Consider the following 16,889-nt stretch of genomic DNA (forward strand, 5'->3'; position numbering starts at 1 on the left):
CCGGCTCGCCCTGCGGGCGCGGCCCGGGCAGGGCAGGCCGGGCCCGGCTGCGGGGGGCAAGGGGCCCGCCGGCGCCGCGGGCTGACAGCGCGGCTGCGGCTGCGGCTCGGCCGTGACTGCGGCCCGGCCCGGCCCGGCCCGGCGGGGCGCTCCCGCCGCTCCCCGCGTCCTCGGCGGGGGCTGTCTCTGGGGGCAGCCGCCGGTCCCCCCGGGCCTCTCGCTGTGCCGCGCACCGGTTCGCGGCCTCGCCCTCCTCCCCAGGGTCCGGCCGGGCTCGGCGGGCCCGGGACCCCGCCGCAGCGCAGCCAACCCTACCTGGCGGGGCAGGACGCAGCCAGCTCGGTCGCCCCCGTCCGCCCGGCCCCGCCGCCCCGCGCCGCCGCCATCTTGGGCAGCGCCCCCGCTGGGCGCCGGGCGGGCGCGCGCCCATTGGCCGGGCTGCGGAAGGTAAACAGGCCGCCATCTTCCGGCGGGGAGTCCGGCCCCGCCCACCGCGCGTCCGCTCCGCCCCGTGCCCCCGCCTCTCGCCCTTCTGATTGGCCTCCGCACCGAGCTCCGCCCCCCGGCGCGCGGCTGGCGGCGCTCGGGGCGCGGCGGGGCAGGCGGGGGGAGCGGGCAGGGGGTGTCAGCGGGGGGTGTCAGCGGGGGGTGTCAGCGGGGGGTGTGAGCCGGGGGGTGTCAGCGGGGGGTGTTCTTGCGTCGCCGCTCTGCGCGGGGTGGGTGTGCGCGTGTTGTGTACACCTGTGTACACCTGTGTACACACACACGCACACACACACGTGTACTTGCATATGCGTGTGGTCCCGTACGTGCGCCTCGCTGTGTGTTGGCCTGTACAGGGATCTCTATTACATGGGTATTTTCCCCTTTGAGAAAGGGCAGAAACGAATGAAGAGAAGTAAACCACGTGTTGCCTGTTCGTGTCTACGCTGCAAAACGAGACGTGTCGGCGGGCGCCCCGTTACGCGGACAGGCAGGAAGGCGGGCGCGGGGCGCGGGCTCGCCCGGCGCTCCCACCGGCACCGACGGGACGAGGCGCCGAGCGAGGCCCGTGACTCAGCGGCTGGGCTGGGTGGTGTCCCGCCGGTGTTGGGCACAGATAAGCCCCCCGCATCCCCCCCTCCCCCGCCGCATCCTCTCTTTATTCCGGGCTTTTTGTTTGCGTTTGTCGCGGCGCACAAAACAAACGCTCCTCCGGGGGCTGCAGCGGCGGGAGCGAGTGTGCGGGGCGGAGCGGTGATGACAGAGGAGAGGTGTCCCAAAGTAAGTGAGCAAGCCACCCCCAGGGCCCCGGAGCAGAAAACATGGGGAGGGGGCTGTGTCCCTGTGCACGTGCTGGGAGCCACCAGCCAGCCGTGGCAGGTGCTGCTGGAGCCTGTGCCCTGTTCCCGCACGGCACCTGCGCTGTCAGCCCAGCAGGGCGGAGGTGGCAGCGGGTCCCTGTGCTGCTGAGCGCGCTTCAGCCGTGCGGCAGGAGCTGCAAGCTTGGACAAGCGTGGTTGTCCTTCAGCCTGTTCAGCTCCCATCCCCTCTGCCTTTAATGAGGGTGTTTACTATGATACAGCTCCGTGCAAACCATTTCTCATCTTCCACGTTCAATCTGGGGTCTTATTTTGTGTCTTCTCCCCAGCACAGACAAGGAAGGAGGTTTAGTGGGATGCAGGACCTGTACGAGGAAGAAGTTCATTTGGCCTGGGATCTTTTCTGCTTATTACCCACTTTCTAGTTGCTGTATCCAATTTAAAGGATCTCTTTGCAGTCAGAATCCTAACTCGAGGAGCTAGCTGCTCCCTCAAGTAGGACATGTCAGGTGCTTGATGCGTTTCTTTCATTGTAGAAGTTCAAAATGTACCTGCTGGAGTCACCTGCCCACTTCTGCAAGGGTAAATGTACATGACTAACAACCATGGGTAGTGCTGTCTTTTTTTAAAATTAATTTCTTCTAATATTAGGCTTGTAAGGAATTAGAGATTTATTAATTTATCTGTGAAGCTGTAAAGGTGACTGCATATAAATATCAAGGTGGGAAAATAAACTGCTTAAGGTCATCTTAGCAGAAAATATAACTGGTATATTGAAATTAGGAAATGGAGTATAGGCAAAACATTTTTAATCCTGAATTTGCGTTTCCATTAAGCAAGCTGGCATCCAATAATTTAAAAATCTATAATTGTTACGTTTTCCAACATTTAAAAATAAGTATGAAATACCTGTAGCAACTCACACTTGAATGGAAGCCCATTTGCTGTGGAAGGAGCTTCTGGGTTTCCATACCTATGTAGTGCTTTCCATAGTCAAAATACTAAACCATGCATATGTTGCGCAGGTCTTCTAGCAAAAAATGTCTGCATTTTTACCATGGAACACTGGAATGATAAAGCTCTTTTTATCTAAAAGAGGGTCTGCTGTGCATTGCCTTTGAATATTATCAGTGTTAGGCAAATTGCTCATAACACTTAGTGGTTTAGAGCAGCTTCTGTCCAACTGACTCTGCACAGAGAGCGATTAGATGCTACAGTGCAGTACTCTGACATTTACATTTTAAAGCCATTTTGCAAACTGAAGTCTCAAAATATCCCTATCACTTATTCCTAAGCTCTCTCTTATTTTTCCATGTCAACCATTGCCTGCATTAGTTTCTCCACTGACCATCTAAGCTGCAGGAGAATTACTTGAAGCAAGTGAATGTAGCTCTAGTCTTTGGTTGGAGTGTGCAACTACAGGTCTCTGTGGATGGGACAAAAGCAGATCCATGGAGAAACCATTTTCTGGCTGTAAAAAAATGATGGGGACAGGTATGACTGGGATGACCTGTGAGGACACGGCTGCACTTCTGTCAACGTGCAGCAGTGGGCCAGCATCTGTGCTGGCTTCGTGCTCTTGTGGTGGAGGACAGCTACTTGGGACCTCTCACTTAAGGAGATGTGGTAGCTGCAGCCTCAGAGCTTGCAGTACCTACTCTGGTCTTGGGGAGTGGCATCCCTCACCTGAAGCCAGTGGTGGCTGTTCCCAGAGCCACCTGAAGCCTGCCTCATGTCAGGGTTGTCAGTCACACTTGTGGGTCAGCTGGAGCACCAACAGTGGCCACTCTTCTTACTGGGGGCAGGCTTGGCCAGGATGCCTGCTGGAGCCAGCCAGCAGTCCTGTCAGGCAGCCAGCACCTGGCTACCAGCCCTTCTGTTCTGGTGGCCCTCTCTCGCAAGTAGGATACTAGAACAGACAGAATTTATACCAAAAGCACAAAAATTATTTTAGGCCGGAAATATTTGTATGTTCATTTGCACGTGTGAAAATAAAATGAAGTGATATGAGTTTTCACTGTTCCCTGCAGATGGAGCAGTATGTTGGTGAAATTAAAGGTGGCCTGAGACCCTCCATGAAACTCACAGTCATAGGGGTGGTACATTCCAACCCCAAGAGGTAGGTGAAGGGACTGGTAGGGACTTCACCCCTGCCATACATGTTCCCACCTGTCTTCTAAGTTAAAATGTTTTCTAGAGGGTCTGGGCTCTTTGAGAGGAAGAAAGTAATATAGCTTAATAATTTACAGCTCTATTTAATTTTCCTGCTCTTAGACTGAAATTAAAAGGGTGAGATCACCGTTTGGACCTTCCGTCTGCCCTGCCAGGGTTTTCTACTCCTTGCCCTTATCTAATGCAAATCAGAGGGAGCACACAATGGGCAATTCTCCTCCAGGAAAAGGTGCCATTTTGAACCTGGCTTTGACTTGTTTGTCTGCTGGGGGCTGGAATCAACACCATTTGAAAACCAGTGGTTTTGGCACAGGAGGTGGAGGTTCATTGCTGTGTTTAGTCTGGGTGACAGCAATTGTGCTCTCATTACACTTCTTTGCATCTGCAGTGATCAACTCCAGTGCAACTAACACTGCCAAAGAGTTTTCCACAACCTTTTTTATGATACAAATTGGAATCAGCTCACCCACAAACGTTTGATTCCAGTCAAAGAGAGGGAAAGCAACATCAGAAGTCAGTAGCATCCTACCAGAAACTGGAGGAGAAACAAAGACCAACCTCTTTCCATCCCTTTCTGCCTATGCATAGTCCCTATAGGAGTCCCATGTTCCAGTCTGACAAGAAACCAATAACTGTCTCTAATCTCTACGTGCTTTTGATGTGCTCACTGTGTCCTTTCACATTTCTGAAAGTCCCAGTAATTTAATTGTTTTTTTTCAGCTTTTCAGTGACTCTGCTCTGTGATCCAGTGGATGCAAACAAAGATGTTGGGCTGTTATTTACAGTTAACTTTAGTGACAAGTCCATCACACGAAATGCACGAATTGCTGGGAAATGGGGAAGAGAAGAGAAAACTATTCCCTACTTCCCGTTTATGGCAGGTGACACATTTAAGGTAATCTTGGGGGTACTATGATTAAGGTGGAGAAAAGGCGGGGTGAAAGGCTGAAGGCCTAGCTAACTATTGAAATTGACAGGTTAACTACTCTAGTATGGCAAAGAGCAACAGTTTAAGCCCCAGTGGGAGAGAACCATTCCTTTCTCTAGTCTTAGTGAGAGAACTCACTATAAGGAGCTTTACAGTATGATCTCAGCAGAGAGTAGATTATTAGGGGTATTTCAGAAGAACCCGTAGACTTTGTGCTTCACTGTCCCCATCAGATGGTGTTCTCAGTCCTTGCTGATGAAATCAGCTCTGCTGCTTGTCTCCAACACCATCCCCTGCCCTTGTTCATTGCAGATGGAGCTCTTATGCGAACACCAGCAAATACGGGTCTTGCTTGACGGACGGCAGCTCTGTGACTTCACCCACCGCATTCAGCCCCTGAACTTGGTGAAAGCTTTGCAGATCACAGGGGACATCAAGCTTACCAAAGTAGCTTGAAAAAAAGGAGACCACAAAATCACCAGAGGACAGAGGCAAATGTACTTTCTCTCCTGTCTGAGAAATGCTTTATCTTTTTCCCCTGGATGATTCTGGAGAGTGGCAACTGTACATTTTTCACTTTTCTGATGTGTTTGAAACATACACTTATTTTCTTACACACACTCAACAATTGCAGAGCTATGGCTGGTCCCCATAAATCCAAAGGCCTTTGCTGAGATATTCTCTTGGCTTCCCAAACTGCGAGATTTATGATGCTATGCAGTATTTCACATCCTCATGGTCCCCTAGCCCCTAGGCATGTCAGCTGGTGGAGGTCAGTCCTCTGTGGTGGGGTGGCTGTTACCCTTGTGACAAGAACTGGGCAGTATCCCAGTGGCAGGGCTGAGAAAAGAGAAGCAGAAGATTTCATTTTAAGTGAATAAGGGAGTCTGGTGGGCCCCAGCAAGGCTTAAGTTATCAGGAGGGAATTGCTTTTCCTGGAAGCTCTGCTCAGCCAGCAAAGAGCCATTTGTGCAATAAGTGCCTTACCACCATCCCTGTCTCTTGCAGGTAGCATTCCCTTGAGTTGAAAGGGTTCAGCAGCTGTGGATTTCACAGTCTCCTCTGGACCAGCCTTAGAAATTGTATCTGTAGCTGAAACAGCATTGCCCGTTCTTGTTTCTAATTAAAACTCCAACTTTGCTGGCAAACTTTTTTACCAGCTCTGTTAAGTATTTGAATGCACGTGAGTGTTGTGCTGTTATTTCATTGTAGATTTAGAAAAAAGTCCTAAATACATGGCTGTTCTAATACATATATAAGCATTTATCATAGCTGCTGCCTTTGGCTCTGTTATGATTGCTTGCTTATAACACAGGATGAAGGGGAAAGTCTTCAGACAAAGAGACTTTCTTTTTCAGTACTTAACTTGGAGAACAAAACATCTGCAAAGAGGTGGTTCCATGGATAGAGGGCTATGAAATTCCTGTGTGACTTCAGGGAGGATATATAGCATGCTGTGTTCAGAGGGCTTCTGGAGGTGCTGCAGAGTCTGGCTGTCAGATACAAGAACTCAGATAACACAATTTTATGAAAATAGCACATCACAGCAGGCTGGTTGGGTGTTGTAATCCTCTCATACATTACATTCTACCCTATGGTATTGTGGAGAATGTCTCTGTTTCTTTATAAATCTAAATTCATTGTGTATGAAACCATTATTTTTATGTACTCTAGCTGCCCTCTGAGAAAAATCATGTATAAAGAGCAGAGGAGATTCAAATGCATGGAACTTTTTTAATCTTTAATGATATCAAAGTCAAGTTTACTAGACAAAAAATGGAAACATGTATGGCTTAAAATAAAAAAACAATAGTCAGAACTGCTGTTAAAGTTGTAAGTCCCAATGGTGCTCCACATAAGTGGACTTAAGGTGATAATCCAGAGGAAAAGTCTTGCTTTTATGGCTGTGTGATTTATTCAAATATATTAATCATCAGCAATTGTCTGGAATAACTGCCACTGGTCTGATTTGATATTCAGGATCCTGTGCTGCTGTGGGCTATTAGCAGCACAAGAATAATCTATATACTGGAGAGGAGGATCCTTTGGTCTTTTCCAGCCTAACAGAGAACCAAATGATAGAGCAGACACACGGACAGACACACCCCTGGTTTGTTTCACATCAGTGATTATCCTGGCAGCTGGATTGTTGCTTAGCACAAGACTTTTGTGGTATACCACGAAAGGCAGCCTCAGACACCAGGACCTTTCATTACTTGGATTCAATCAGTCTTAACTAGTTAAGTTTATGAGCCCCTTTATAAAGGGGAAAGGAGCAAGACATTTCTGCTTTAGGATAAAGCACAACATGGATCTGTCAGATACAGACTGAATACTTGTACAAAAGAATTATTTTGTTCCATCTTGGAACATTATATCTCATTGTTTCCTTGTAAAGTCTTGTTTGTCTGTATCCACCTGTTGTCTTTTGTCTCTTGGTTAGATGGTAAGGTCTTGGTGGGGAATCATTCTGAATCTACATGACTCCTAGGCACCTAGGATGCTGGTCTGCCAGAAGTTGCTAGGTGCTATGGTGATACAAATAAAAAAAATAGACTATCAAAGGGAAAAACAACACTCTCAGACAATGACAGCAGGAAACTTCATCACAAATGTGACTTGTCATCTGGCATGGAGTCCACCTTGCTCATGTCAGTGGTTTGATTGCCTCAATCCACTGTGCTCGCTCTGTCTTGGAGCTGGCCTGGATATAATAATGAATGTCATTTTTGGTGATGATTTTGAAGAGGTTGCCTTGCACATTGCCCTTCACTCCTGCAGAGAAAAAAAAAAAAAGACAGATCAGGAAGGTACACAGAGAAATCCTTCATGGCAGATGTTAAACTTCATAGGGAAGAATTTGAATTTAGTGAATTAGGGTATCAGACCTCAAGACTTTGAGCTATACAACATGCAAAAAGAAGGCGTTTCCTCTTTGTTAACTCTAGACTATTAATCAGTGTTTTAAGACTGTCTCAGAATTCATCTGACCGAGAAAAGCCCATAAAAAGGGGAAGACCCAAGATATGAGGAAGTTATGCTAGAAAAAAAATCCCCTCTGGTATGAACAGTCCAGCAGCACAGTGATTTTTCATGCTACGCCTCTTCCCTTGTTTGCAAGGGGAGAGGGAAGGCCAGCCCACTGCATACAGCCAGGCATACACACAAACCCACCCCCAAAGGCTGTATTGCTATGGCATAAATATGTATGTATGAAAGTTTAGAGGCTTGTGCTTACCTGCTGGGACTCCGTTGTCCTCCAGAGCTGAGACAAGACAGCCACGAAGAGAAAATCCACCCACTGGCCTGTTTTCTTCCTGCAAATAAAAAAGTAAGGAGGCTTATCTGGAAAATATCATCATTAGAATAATTTCCACATCAATTATTTTTGAGGGTGGAGATGTAATGCCAGTTCTTCCAGATATAAAACATCTGTGTCACAAGAGGAGTCAATTAGGACATGTAAATAAATACATTATTATGTTGTTTCAGTCTCAGATGTTTCTCTGAAGTAGCTGGCAATGGTGGAGATAAATTAAAAGCATAGGGGTAGGCTGACAACCACATCTGAAACTTATATACAGTCTAATCAATAACAAACCATATTTTTTAAAATATTTATTTATTTATTTATTTATTTATTTATGCAAGGTTTTAGCTTGCTGCTTTTCTCTGAGACTGTATGGGAAAAAATTGACTGTTTTCACTAGTCGGCTTGTTCTCTTGTCTGATCTTCAGGTTCTGCAGGTTGAGTTTATAGCATCACAAGGGCAAGTTGCAGTGCAAAAAAAACCCCAGAAAACCACAGCAAAACAGGAAACAAAAAGTGAACCAGCTCCATAAGCTCCTTTCACTGTTATGTTGTTTGTGTTTTCTTTCAAAGTCACATGAAGCATTTCTATACAAGTCCTATGCATCTGGGGCTGATGTATCTACATGCCCTTCTAGGTTGCTCACACTGGTTATCACATCCATGAAGATAAATTCTACTATTTCCTGAGCGAGTTTAAAATGGAATAGCAGAAATTCCTATAAATTCTTTGCATCAAGGAGACCCTATTCAATGTTGCAATAAGAACATAAAAAATCCCAGTAGCATCACGTCCCTCAAGTGGTGGGATGTCAGCCCAGAAAGATCACAGCTCAGGAAGAATCCCTGCATGATCCCAGACTGTGTGAGTACAGCAAAAGACTAATCCTAAGAACACTGCTGCCCATTGGCTAAGGAAAAGGAATCTGTCTGGGTAAATACAGGAGGAAAGATGCAGTGACAGAAAATCCTACAAGGACAACCTCCCAGGGTAAGGCTAGAGAAGTTTTATTCCCCAGGAAATGGATAGTGGAACCCAGAAGGAGATTTGGGTGAGAGCGATTTTTGGGTGAGATTTGGATGCAACACACCATAATTGTGTTTTCATTATAATGTTTAGATTTGTAAGAAGCTTTCTGGGGGTAGTAACTCCCCACTCACATACCTTAGTGGGGTCATAGTAGTGCAAAAAAGCAGGATCAGCTCTCAAAACAAATTTCCTCACCTTCCAGTTTTTCCTCTTGTGCCCCTGCAAAACAGAAAAATTAAAGTTACCACCAATAAATACCTCCTGCAACAGACATTTTTCTGCAGGTTCTGAAAAAAGCGGTTTTGAAGACAGCAGAGAAAAAATATTTTCTGACAACACAGTAACTCCCAGGATTTTCTGCTTAACATCCTTCCTCATACCTTGCTAATTCCCTCCTCTCTCCCTTACTTGTCCTGAGAACCAAGAAAGCAGAATAACAGGACCAAGTGATTACATACCTGATTCCTGCTCTTAATTTCAGATTAAACAAGGGTCTTGGATTAAAAACCCATGCTGTGCCTGGGCTGAGGGGATTATGTTGGGTCCTTTCACAACACTTCACTCTCTCCCCTCAGCCCTCTCAGCCGCTGTTGGTGCAGGGCAGCACCGCAAGCCTGGGCCAGACCCTGAGAGCATCCCCAGCTCCTGGAGAGTTGGTGCTGGGGCTCAGGGCCAGCCTAGGGCTGGGGCTGCTGGGCACTGCCCCTCACAGCTGCTGGCCATGGGGAAAGGCTCCTGGGCAGCTCTCCTGTCCTGTGGTGATGGGGGGCTGCCCCAGCAGCTCCTGGCACCCACCCCTCTGCCAGCCCTCACTGCGCTCTGGTAGCCAGAGGAGGGAGGGTTGGGGAACATCTGATGATCCAGTTGCACGACACAAAAACAGTAGCTCAGGGTACAGAGCAAAATGTGGCCATTCCTTTGCAGGTGGCTGCTTTATGCATTGAAACAGTGTGGCTGATCCTCATGTTGTTCACAGCAAGGGTCAGAAATGAAATCTTGCGGACTAAGGGTGGGATCTTGTAAACAGGATCTGCCAACAGGTAATTGTGCCCAAAGAAAACAGGTCTCACCACCACCAGAGCAACCATTTGTACATGAGTGACTGACCACAGTTAAATGTTCACTTCATGCAAAGTCAATCTACTCAGCTTTGAAATTTGTCTGTGGCCAGCAGAAGGTCAAAGTTGGTCTCATGACTTGGATGGGATAGGTTAAACCAGAGGAACAGTGGATCTGCTTGGAAGTGAATATAACATCTCATGGTGGGACTTGGAGTTTCAGTGGAACTTTCGATACTATTTTACACCTTTCAGTACACACTTAATATATACAGAATATCCAGTTAATCCTGCCTGAGCAGCAAGTTCCACAGCTCACTTCTTAATAGCTAGGTACTCTTCACTACATTACCTCTGATAGTAGAACTGACAGGCAAGTTAGCTCTGCTGACCACAACTCCCCAGCCATGTTCATATAAATCACATGTATTCTCTAGGAAGTCCTAGAAGCTGTTATTTTTCTTGTTTCCCAGTAAAGGTTCAAAGACTGTATTTACCTGTTTCACTAAGAATCCTTGCTTCACAATTGTGCCGCTTAATTCAGAGATGTTAAATTGTAACTCTTCCTTGGAACTGATATTTTTCTTACTGCTCTCAGCCTGCAAACAAGGAAAAGATGGTTCCACTTTTCTTTTTAATCTAAACACACATTCAAGTACAAAGTTCAGCATTTTATTTTCCTTGAGCTGTTTTAGCTCATATGTCCTGAGTAAATTCTAATCTGTAGCCCTGCTGCTTTGTGGGTCCAAGATTTACAAGCACCAGATTACAGCTGTAAAGCCTGCACATGCAGTGTGGCCTTGAATGACAGCATAAATTCAGCATGGCCTCTGTTAAATGCAGACACAGCACTGCACCTGAGGGACACACTCCTTTTAATGCCTAATTGTGTAGCTTGTAGATCACTCCATATACATGTAGCTATTTGTCTCCAGCAAAAGATTGAGTGTTAGCACCATTAAAAGCCTAGAGCTGCTCTTTCTGTGTTTACTTTCACAACCTGCATATTTTGCCTTTGGTTGCATTCCTGATACCTCTGCCCCAAACCAAGTGGGGGGCAGAGGAGCCGCCTCTGTTGGCAGCTGCATCACTTACAAACATGTACAGTGCAGTGGAGTCGTCAAGGAACTGCTCGGAGAGGTCGCTGTAGCGTGTGGCCTCAGTGCTGCGGGCTCCCACGGGCTTGATGAAGTTCTCCTCCATCAGCATGGATGCCAAGGTGACGGCCTCGAACCGTGACACGGCAAAGCTGTTGGAGATGAGCCAGTCCACCAGGGCAGAACCTGCAGGGAGAAAGGCAGCTCTCATACCAAGGCAACATGCTCTTCCAAGGCCAGATGGATGGCCACACAGGCCTTTATTTATTTATTTTTTAAATTTATTTTCTGAAACATTTTGACATCATCACAAAGACTGCTGATGAAGTGCAAGTCTGACCAGAAGTGCGGGATACATGTGCTTCAACGTATCCAAACAACAAGAGAGAAAGGTGTCAGAGAGCCTGGCTGCACCACTACTTTCCACTGGGCTACAGCTGATCCCACCATGAAGGTAGTACAGATGTGAGGAAGCTCTTTGCCTGCAGCAACTGTACCTGTGAAGGTCTCTTTGTATCTGTTGCCTTGCTCCAAATTGCGGGTCAGTCTAACTCCAGTGCTGCTGACACACATTCTCTCCACTATTTGGCTGTAAAAGAGAACACAGGATGTTACTAGCATAGAAAGACAGGCAGAAACTGTCACATACTTCTGACAGTGCCTGGGATGCCCTGGTGATTACCAATATAAAGATGGGAAGCAGTCTAGATACTCCCCCATAAGTTTTACTCTAAGTACGTTGTAGGAAAATGTTATTGTCCCAATAGCAGCACTAAACAAGATATCTCACAAAGTATCTTTCCATTTAAAGCACTTCAAACTGTGCTATAGTCAACCTCCATTTACCTTCTCAACACAAATCAAATTCATGTAACTTTTTGTGTTTCTTAATCAGTTCTCTGTTTCCTCTTGTTTAACATGATGCAAATCCTAGTTTAGATTCCAGCTATCAGCTTTGAAAGCTTATCAACATGGCATGAACAACGTAATGTCTTCGCTCCGTCTTTCCCTGACATAATATCTTTTGAAGTAATACATCTCCCCAGTGAGAACCTCTACAGCTGGCTGGGAAGGTCTTCAAGACAGCAGTGAGATGCCTGTGCAGAATTCACATGCCCCACTCCCCCAAAATGATGGTCAGGAAAAACAGCATTACTGTGCCCTTGCAAAGGTGTGTGCAAACCTAGTGCAGAGCAGCCAGTTTAGAGGCTCGTGGCTACACAGGAGCAGATCTGTGCTGAGAGGAGCTTCCCCATCCATCAGCTCAGGCAATTTGCAGACTACAGCCATAGCAGAAGGAGAAACCATGTACACTTACTGAAGGCTGATATTCTCAAGCAGTTTGAAAGAGTTCTTCATTCTGTGAAGCTCTTGTACCTGTACCGGGTGACCAGCATGAATAGCTCCAGTGATGTCCAAAGCCCAAGAGTCTCGCTCTTCCCTGGAGCAACATTCAAGGAAATAGTCTGTGTTGGTTTTTGTCTTTAGTTTGATGAGTAGCTGTGGAGGAAGAAGTGCAAAGCAATAACATCATTTAGCTATTGTCCATCACTTGCATTTTGTGTCTTTTGGCACTGGCCCAAGTGACACAAATAAGTCTGATATGGCATCCCACCTGAGCAGTACAGAGCAAGCATTGGCCGGAAGGATGGTGGGCACAACTCTGGGGGTTTTTGGCTTCCTGCCCACTCCTAATCCCTAGGTTTTCAGTTCCAAGCATGGTTTGTATGCATGGAGCTTTAGGTACTTGAAAGAGAGCAGACCACCCAGATACTAGATTACATAGGAGTGTGTAGCTGACTATGGAGTTTTCACATCCAGATCTCAAGTGTCTCAACAACTACAAACTCTCACTAGGCTCTGTCTGCCACGAGAAGACCTGAAATAGCAGCTTCCAGAGTCATTTCCCTTCTGGCCCTGCTCAGAGGAAGTCTGCATTGCCACTGCCTGCGGGGGAAGGGAGAAGCGCAGGAGGCAGTTTCACTTCCGGAGCCCTCTTGCTGGAAACTTTCCACAGCAGTGAAGTCCCATTGGTGAAGGAAAAGAGAGTCTGACCTGGATGCTCAGGAGCACCCTGTGGACACAGCCAGTGTCTAAGACAACTACCAGAGAGGATGAGTTTCCTTTTTTCCCCATCCTCCTCAGATTTTATTGAGCTTATTGTGTCCTCCCTCCACACACTGTTGGGCTGCTGCATTTGCACTTATTCTTTCCACTGTGAGTATGAGGGGCGTGTTGTTTTTGTTTCTCATTAATGGCTGTGACTCACATTTAGGCACAAAGAACAGCAAAGACATGAGGGAGTTCATTGCTTGTCCTGGTTACTCTGCTAATGACATCTTGCTTTGACTGGGGCTAATTCTGGAAACACTCCTCAGTGGTGTGGTTGCAGTAATCAAAGAAGTCAGGAGGAGAGGAAAGGACTAGAAAGTGAACATCATTAAGAAGGGATAAATTTTTCCAGTCATACCGGTCTGTTCTCATATTCGAGGCATGGACAAGTAATAGTGCAGCCATCCAAAAGGATCCTGCCCTTTGGAAAAGGCTCCTTCTTGCCTCCTTCAATTTTGTAATACAGCAGCTTGTCTTGAAGCAGAACGAACCATCTCACTTTCCAGTTACGAACAATATGTCCCTAGAGGGGAAGAAATCCACAAAGCTAACTTAGCACAAGCATTGAGAAAATACCTTTTTTTTCTTTTATTTTTTTTTTTTCTGGTGTGTGTGTGTTGTTAAAATACCATAAACTAACAGCAGGGAACTGTATGACAATAAACACAAGAAGTTATTCTGAGACTTTTTCTCCCTGAAATCAACATTTTTAGTAACAAAATACCACAGCTCCATCACTATAAAATCATGGAGCAATAAAAAGGTACTTTGCTCTTTCCCCAGCAAGGACATCTGCTTTGCTGGTGAGAATTGCTTCTTGTGAAAGCTCACATGACTTATCTCAAAAAGCTGTAACTTAGGTGCACACCTGCCCACCGACAGCACCAGGCAGGAACAGGGCTAAATCCAAAATGTCTGAGGGCCCTTGGAGACAAACCCCTCATCTCTGGGTACCCTGGATGGTGTTTTGTGTGTTTAATTCTTAGTCCTTTTGACGTGGCTGTAGGTGCCAAGGGGTTTTGAAAGCACTTTGCTATGTGAATTGGCTTTTCCTGAGTATCCCCTCTTACTGCCTCCAACCTCCTGGGCTAAAACATTCCCTGTGCTGCTGTTTCCTTGTAAAGGAAATACAATTCTTAATTAATAAAGGCTCCTGTTGAATGCCTCTTGAATAATTTCAGAATATAGACAAATCCTCTTCTTTCCCCTCAGCAAGGAGCCCCCGGCTGCTTTCAGCCCAGCTTTAGAGGACAGCAAACCCAGCGAGGGGTGGCACTGCCAGGCTCCGTCCTGTCTTAGGGTGTCAGGTCCAGCTTCGCCGTGCAGGGAGCTGAACTCCATTTCTGCAGGCAGTGAATCATTACAGCCAGCAGGGGAAGCACTGGGTAGAGGAAGCTCTGACACCTGGCAGAGGGTGAGCATAGCTACGAGAAAGAAACATGAAAGGTCCAGTTGTGGCAAGAATCAAACCTCATTAATTCCCTATGAGTAAAGGGGAAAAACAACAGTTTCCAAGAAAAGGTGGGGTAATGAGTCTCTAAATTCCAGGGCACTTTATATCTAACGTATTCTAGTCTATACTAAATACAATTTATCTAACTTGTTTGTTCTCTCCCTTCCTTCAGTGTTTTTTTCATGTATTGTAAAGTCCCTTGGCAATTTTTCCTGATAGTGTGTTCTTTCCTATGGCTCCTTCCTTGGATATTTCATCTTTTTTTTTCAGAAAGCTGCCTTACCTTTTCTTTTTCTTCACCTGAGTTCCACACATTTACTTTATAATACAATACATAATTCAGTAATTTATAATGCTTTCGATAATCTCCTTGCTTCTGCTCTCTTCTTACCAAAGCTCTGTTTTCTTACCTGATCCCACCCCTTCCTCAATTTTTCACTGTATCCTTTGTTCCCTTCTCCTTCAGTTTCCTTTAGCCTTTTTTGTGGTCTCCTTCCTATCAAACTGTGAATCTCAGCAATTTTGTTCAGACTTCTGGCAGTTACAGCTCACTGTGCTGCTAATAACCTACTCCTCTCACACAGCTGGTGCCCTGGATTCTCATCTTGAATTCAGAAGTCACTTAAAAGCCACAAAATACTACTGTAGTCCAGAGAGGAGAGCAGGAGCTGGGACTGTTCTGCCCTTGCTGCAGAAGGGAGGATGAGGAACAACTCTGTCCATGCAGCTCTCCTCCACGTAGAGCATGGCTTCATGCAACTGGCAGCCAGCCAGCCAGGGGCTTTGCCAGAAGAGCTGACCAAGATTACCCTCATGTTATCACCAGGAGCACTGCCACGTACTGTGGAAAAGCATTTGCCAAGGTGTGGCAAAGCTTTGAATAAACCTTTGAGTCACCTTATTTGTGTGCATTCAAGGACCATACTAGTGACTGAGACAGTCTTGGTACTAAAAGCAGCTTACGCCCCTCGCTAAGTTGCCCGCATGTGTCCCAGCTATGACTGACTTGGTCCTATATGAAGTGTTGGAAAGACTGAAATCTGTTACACTGTCTTTCAGCTCTTCTCTCCATATTTTGGCTAAAATTTTCTTACAGGGGTGTGAAACTTGACCGGTGCAGAAGAATGAAATTATTTCAAGCACATTTCTAAGTTTGCAGTGCTGTGATCCCCTTCAAAAAGGATATTCTGTTCCCCATCCTCTCATAGGAAATGGGAAACCCTGCTCAACTGGGCTGCTAAAGAAGGCACAAACTATCTTCAAAGACTGTCAAAACATCTTCCCTCTCTCTGTGCTTCCATGGCCAATTCCTCTGCTGCCACGTAGCTGTTTGCCAGGTAATTTTTTTGTACGCAGAGGTGTGCTCTAGGTGCAGGCATAGTGGTGTTCTGATAGCTGAGTAATCCTGATAGCTAATTCACTTTCCCTGGGTAAACACCAACATGGTGAAACTCGAGGGACAGCCAACACCTGCAGTTCATGCAGCTCCCTCAGCAGGCATGTGCCCAAACCTGGAGGGACTCCTTTTCCCAGGAGTAGGCAGGAGCCCCTCCAACATGAGCTCTGGGTCGGTCTGGTCCCAAGGGCTGATTTCACGTTGCAGCTGAACCGCACGAAGGGGGACGCAAACACTTACCCGTTTGACGAGGAAGCCCTCCTTCAGGATTCCAGCTGCTTCTTGCATTGTGGCCAGCAGGGAAGAGAGCCGAGCCCCTGCTGAGAAGTGCCCGAGCCCTGGCAGCCTGTCCCTCTGCACGCGATTTGTTTAAGAAAGCTCATTTTTCTTTGCTACCCTCCTCCTCCAATATGACGCACCCTCCCCTGCCTGTTTTTTTCTCCCTCTCTTCCCACCTATGAGAGATTAATTAAACAGTGAGCTGGCTCTGATACATCACCTGCCCTCCGGGGAGCAAAACAAAAGGAAGTCTGAAAGGATCTTCAAAGTCTAAAGGAAGTCTAAAAAGGAATTTCACTGAATTAGGTATAGCAATAAACCAGCCCTGAGTGAGTCGGCCAGTATGAGCAGCCAAATTATTACAAACCAGACTAATCAACACTACCACATAACATTTCTCATCTAATGAACACATCTCATAGGGGTTTTACAGATCAGAATACCTTAAGTGCCACGTATAAAATATTCTAATTACAAGGAGACTTTTACTTAAAACAACTTATTTTGCTAGGAATTTATTTTACCAAAGAAGCCCCAAAGTGCTTAAAAGCCCACTCTACTTCCAGCGGGCATATAAACCAAGATTCTCAATTTAATATCCAAAATCCCTACCTAAGCAACTATTCTGGCTTTTAGTGAAGCAGCCTGATCAATAAACTTTGTGCAGTGTGACCCCTTGCAACTCCTGAGCACCTCTGAAACAGAGTTCCTTTTTTGTATTTGCATATGAGCTTAGATATTTATTGCAATTTT

The 16,889-nt window shown here is 46.4% G+C and overlaps 3 protein-coding genes across 5 annotated transcripts in view; 1 reads left to right on the plus strand and 2 right to left on the minus strand.

Annotated features, from left to right (window-relative positions):
- Positions 1-427, minus strand: part of ZFYVE26 (zinc finger FYVE-type containing 26) — a 53,499-nt gene extending 53,072 nt beyond the window's left edge. For all 3 annotated transcript variants that reach the window (XM_051620199.1, XM_051620200.1, XM_051620198.1), the window contains exon 1: positions 316-427. In XM_051620199.1, coding sequence (XP_051476159.1) covers positions 316-386 — 71 coding nt within the window. In that variant the 5' untranslated portion in view covers positions 387-427. The remainder of the gene's footprint in view (positions 1-315) is intronic.
- Positions 428-876: 449 nt separating this feature from the next.
- LOC127385025 (galectin-related protein A-like) lies at positions 877-6,196 on the plus strand. The gene is made up of 4 exons (XM_051620206.1): positions 877-1,263; positions 3,332-3,420; positions 4,194-4,368; positions 4,714-6,196. Exons 1-4 carry the CDS (start codon positions 889-891, stop codon positions 4,855-4,857), a joined length of 783 nt encoding a protein of 260 aa, XP_051476166.1. The 5' UTR covers positions 877-888; the 3' UTR covers positions 4,858-6,196.
- PLEK2 (pleckstrin 2) lies at positions 6,126-16,351 on the minus strand. The gene is made up of 9 exons (XM_051620204.1): positions 16,098-16,351; positions 13,367-13,531; positions 12,215-12,396; positions 11,394-11,485; positions 10,895-11,082; positions 10,297-10,398; positions 8,877-8,960; positions 7,640-7,718; positions 6,126-7,176 (listed from the first exon to the last, which is right to left on the minus strand). Exons 1-9 carry the CDS (start codon positions 16,143-16,145, stop codon positions 7,049-7,051), a joined length of 1,068 nt encoding a protein of 355 aa, XP_051476164.1. The 5' UTR covers positions 16,146-16,351; the 3' UTR covers positions 6,126-7,048.
- Between the last annotated feature and the right edge of the window lie 538 nt (positions 16,352-16,889).

This window comes from Apus apus, chromosome 5 (genome assembly GCF_020740795.1).
Source record: "Apus apus isolate bApuApu2 chromosome 5, bApuApu2.pri.cur, whole genome shotgun sequence".
NCBI lineage: Eukaryota > Metazoa > Chordata > Aves > Apodiformes > Apodidae > Apus > Apus apus.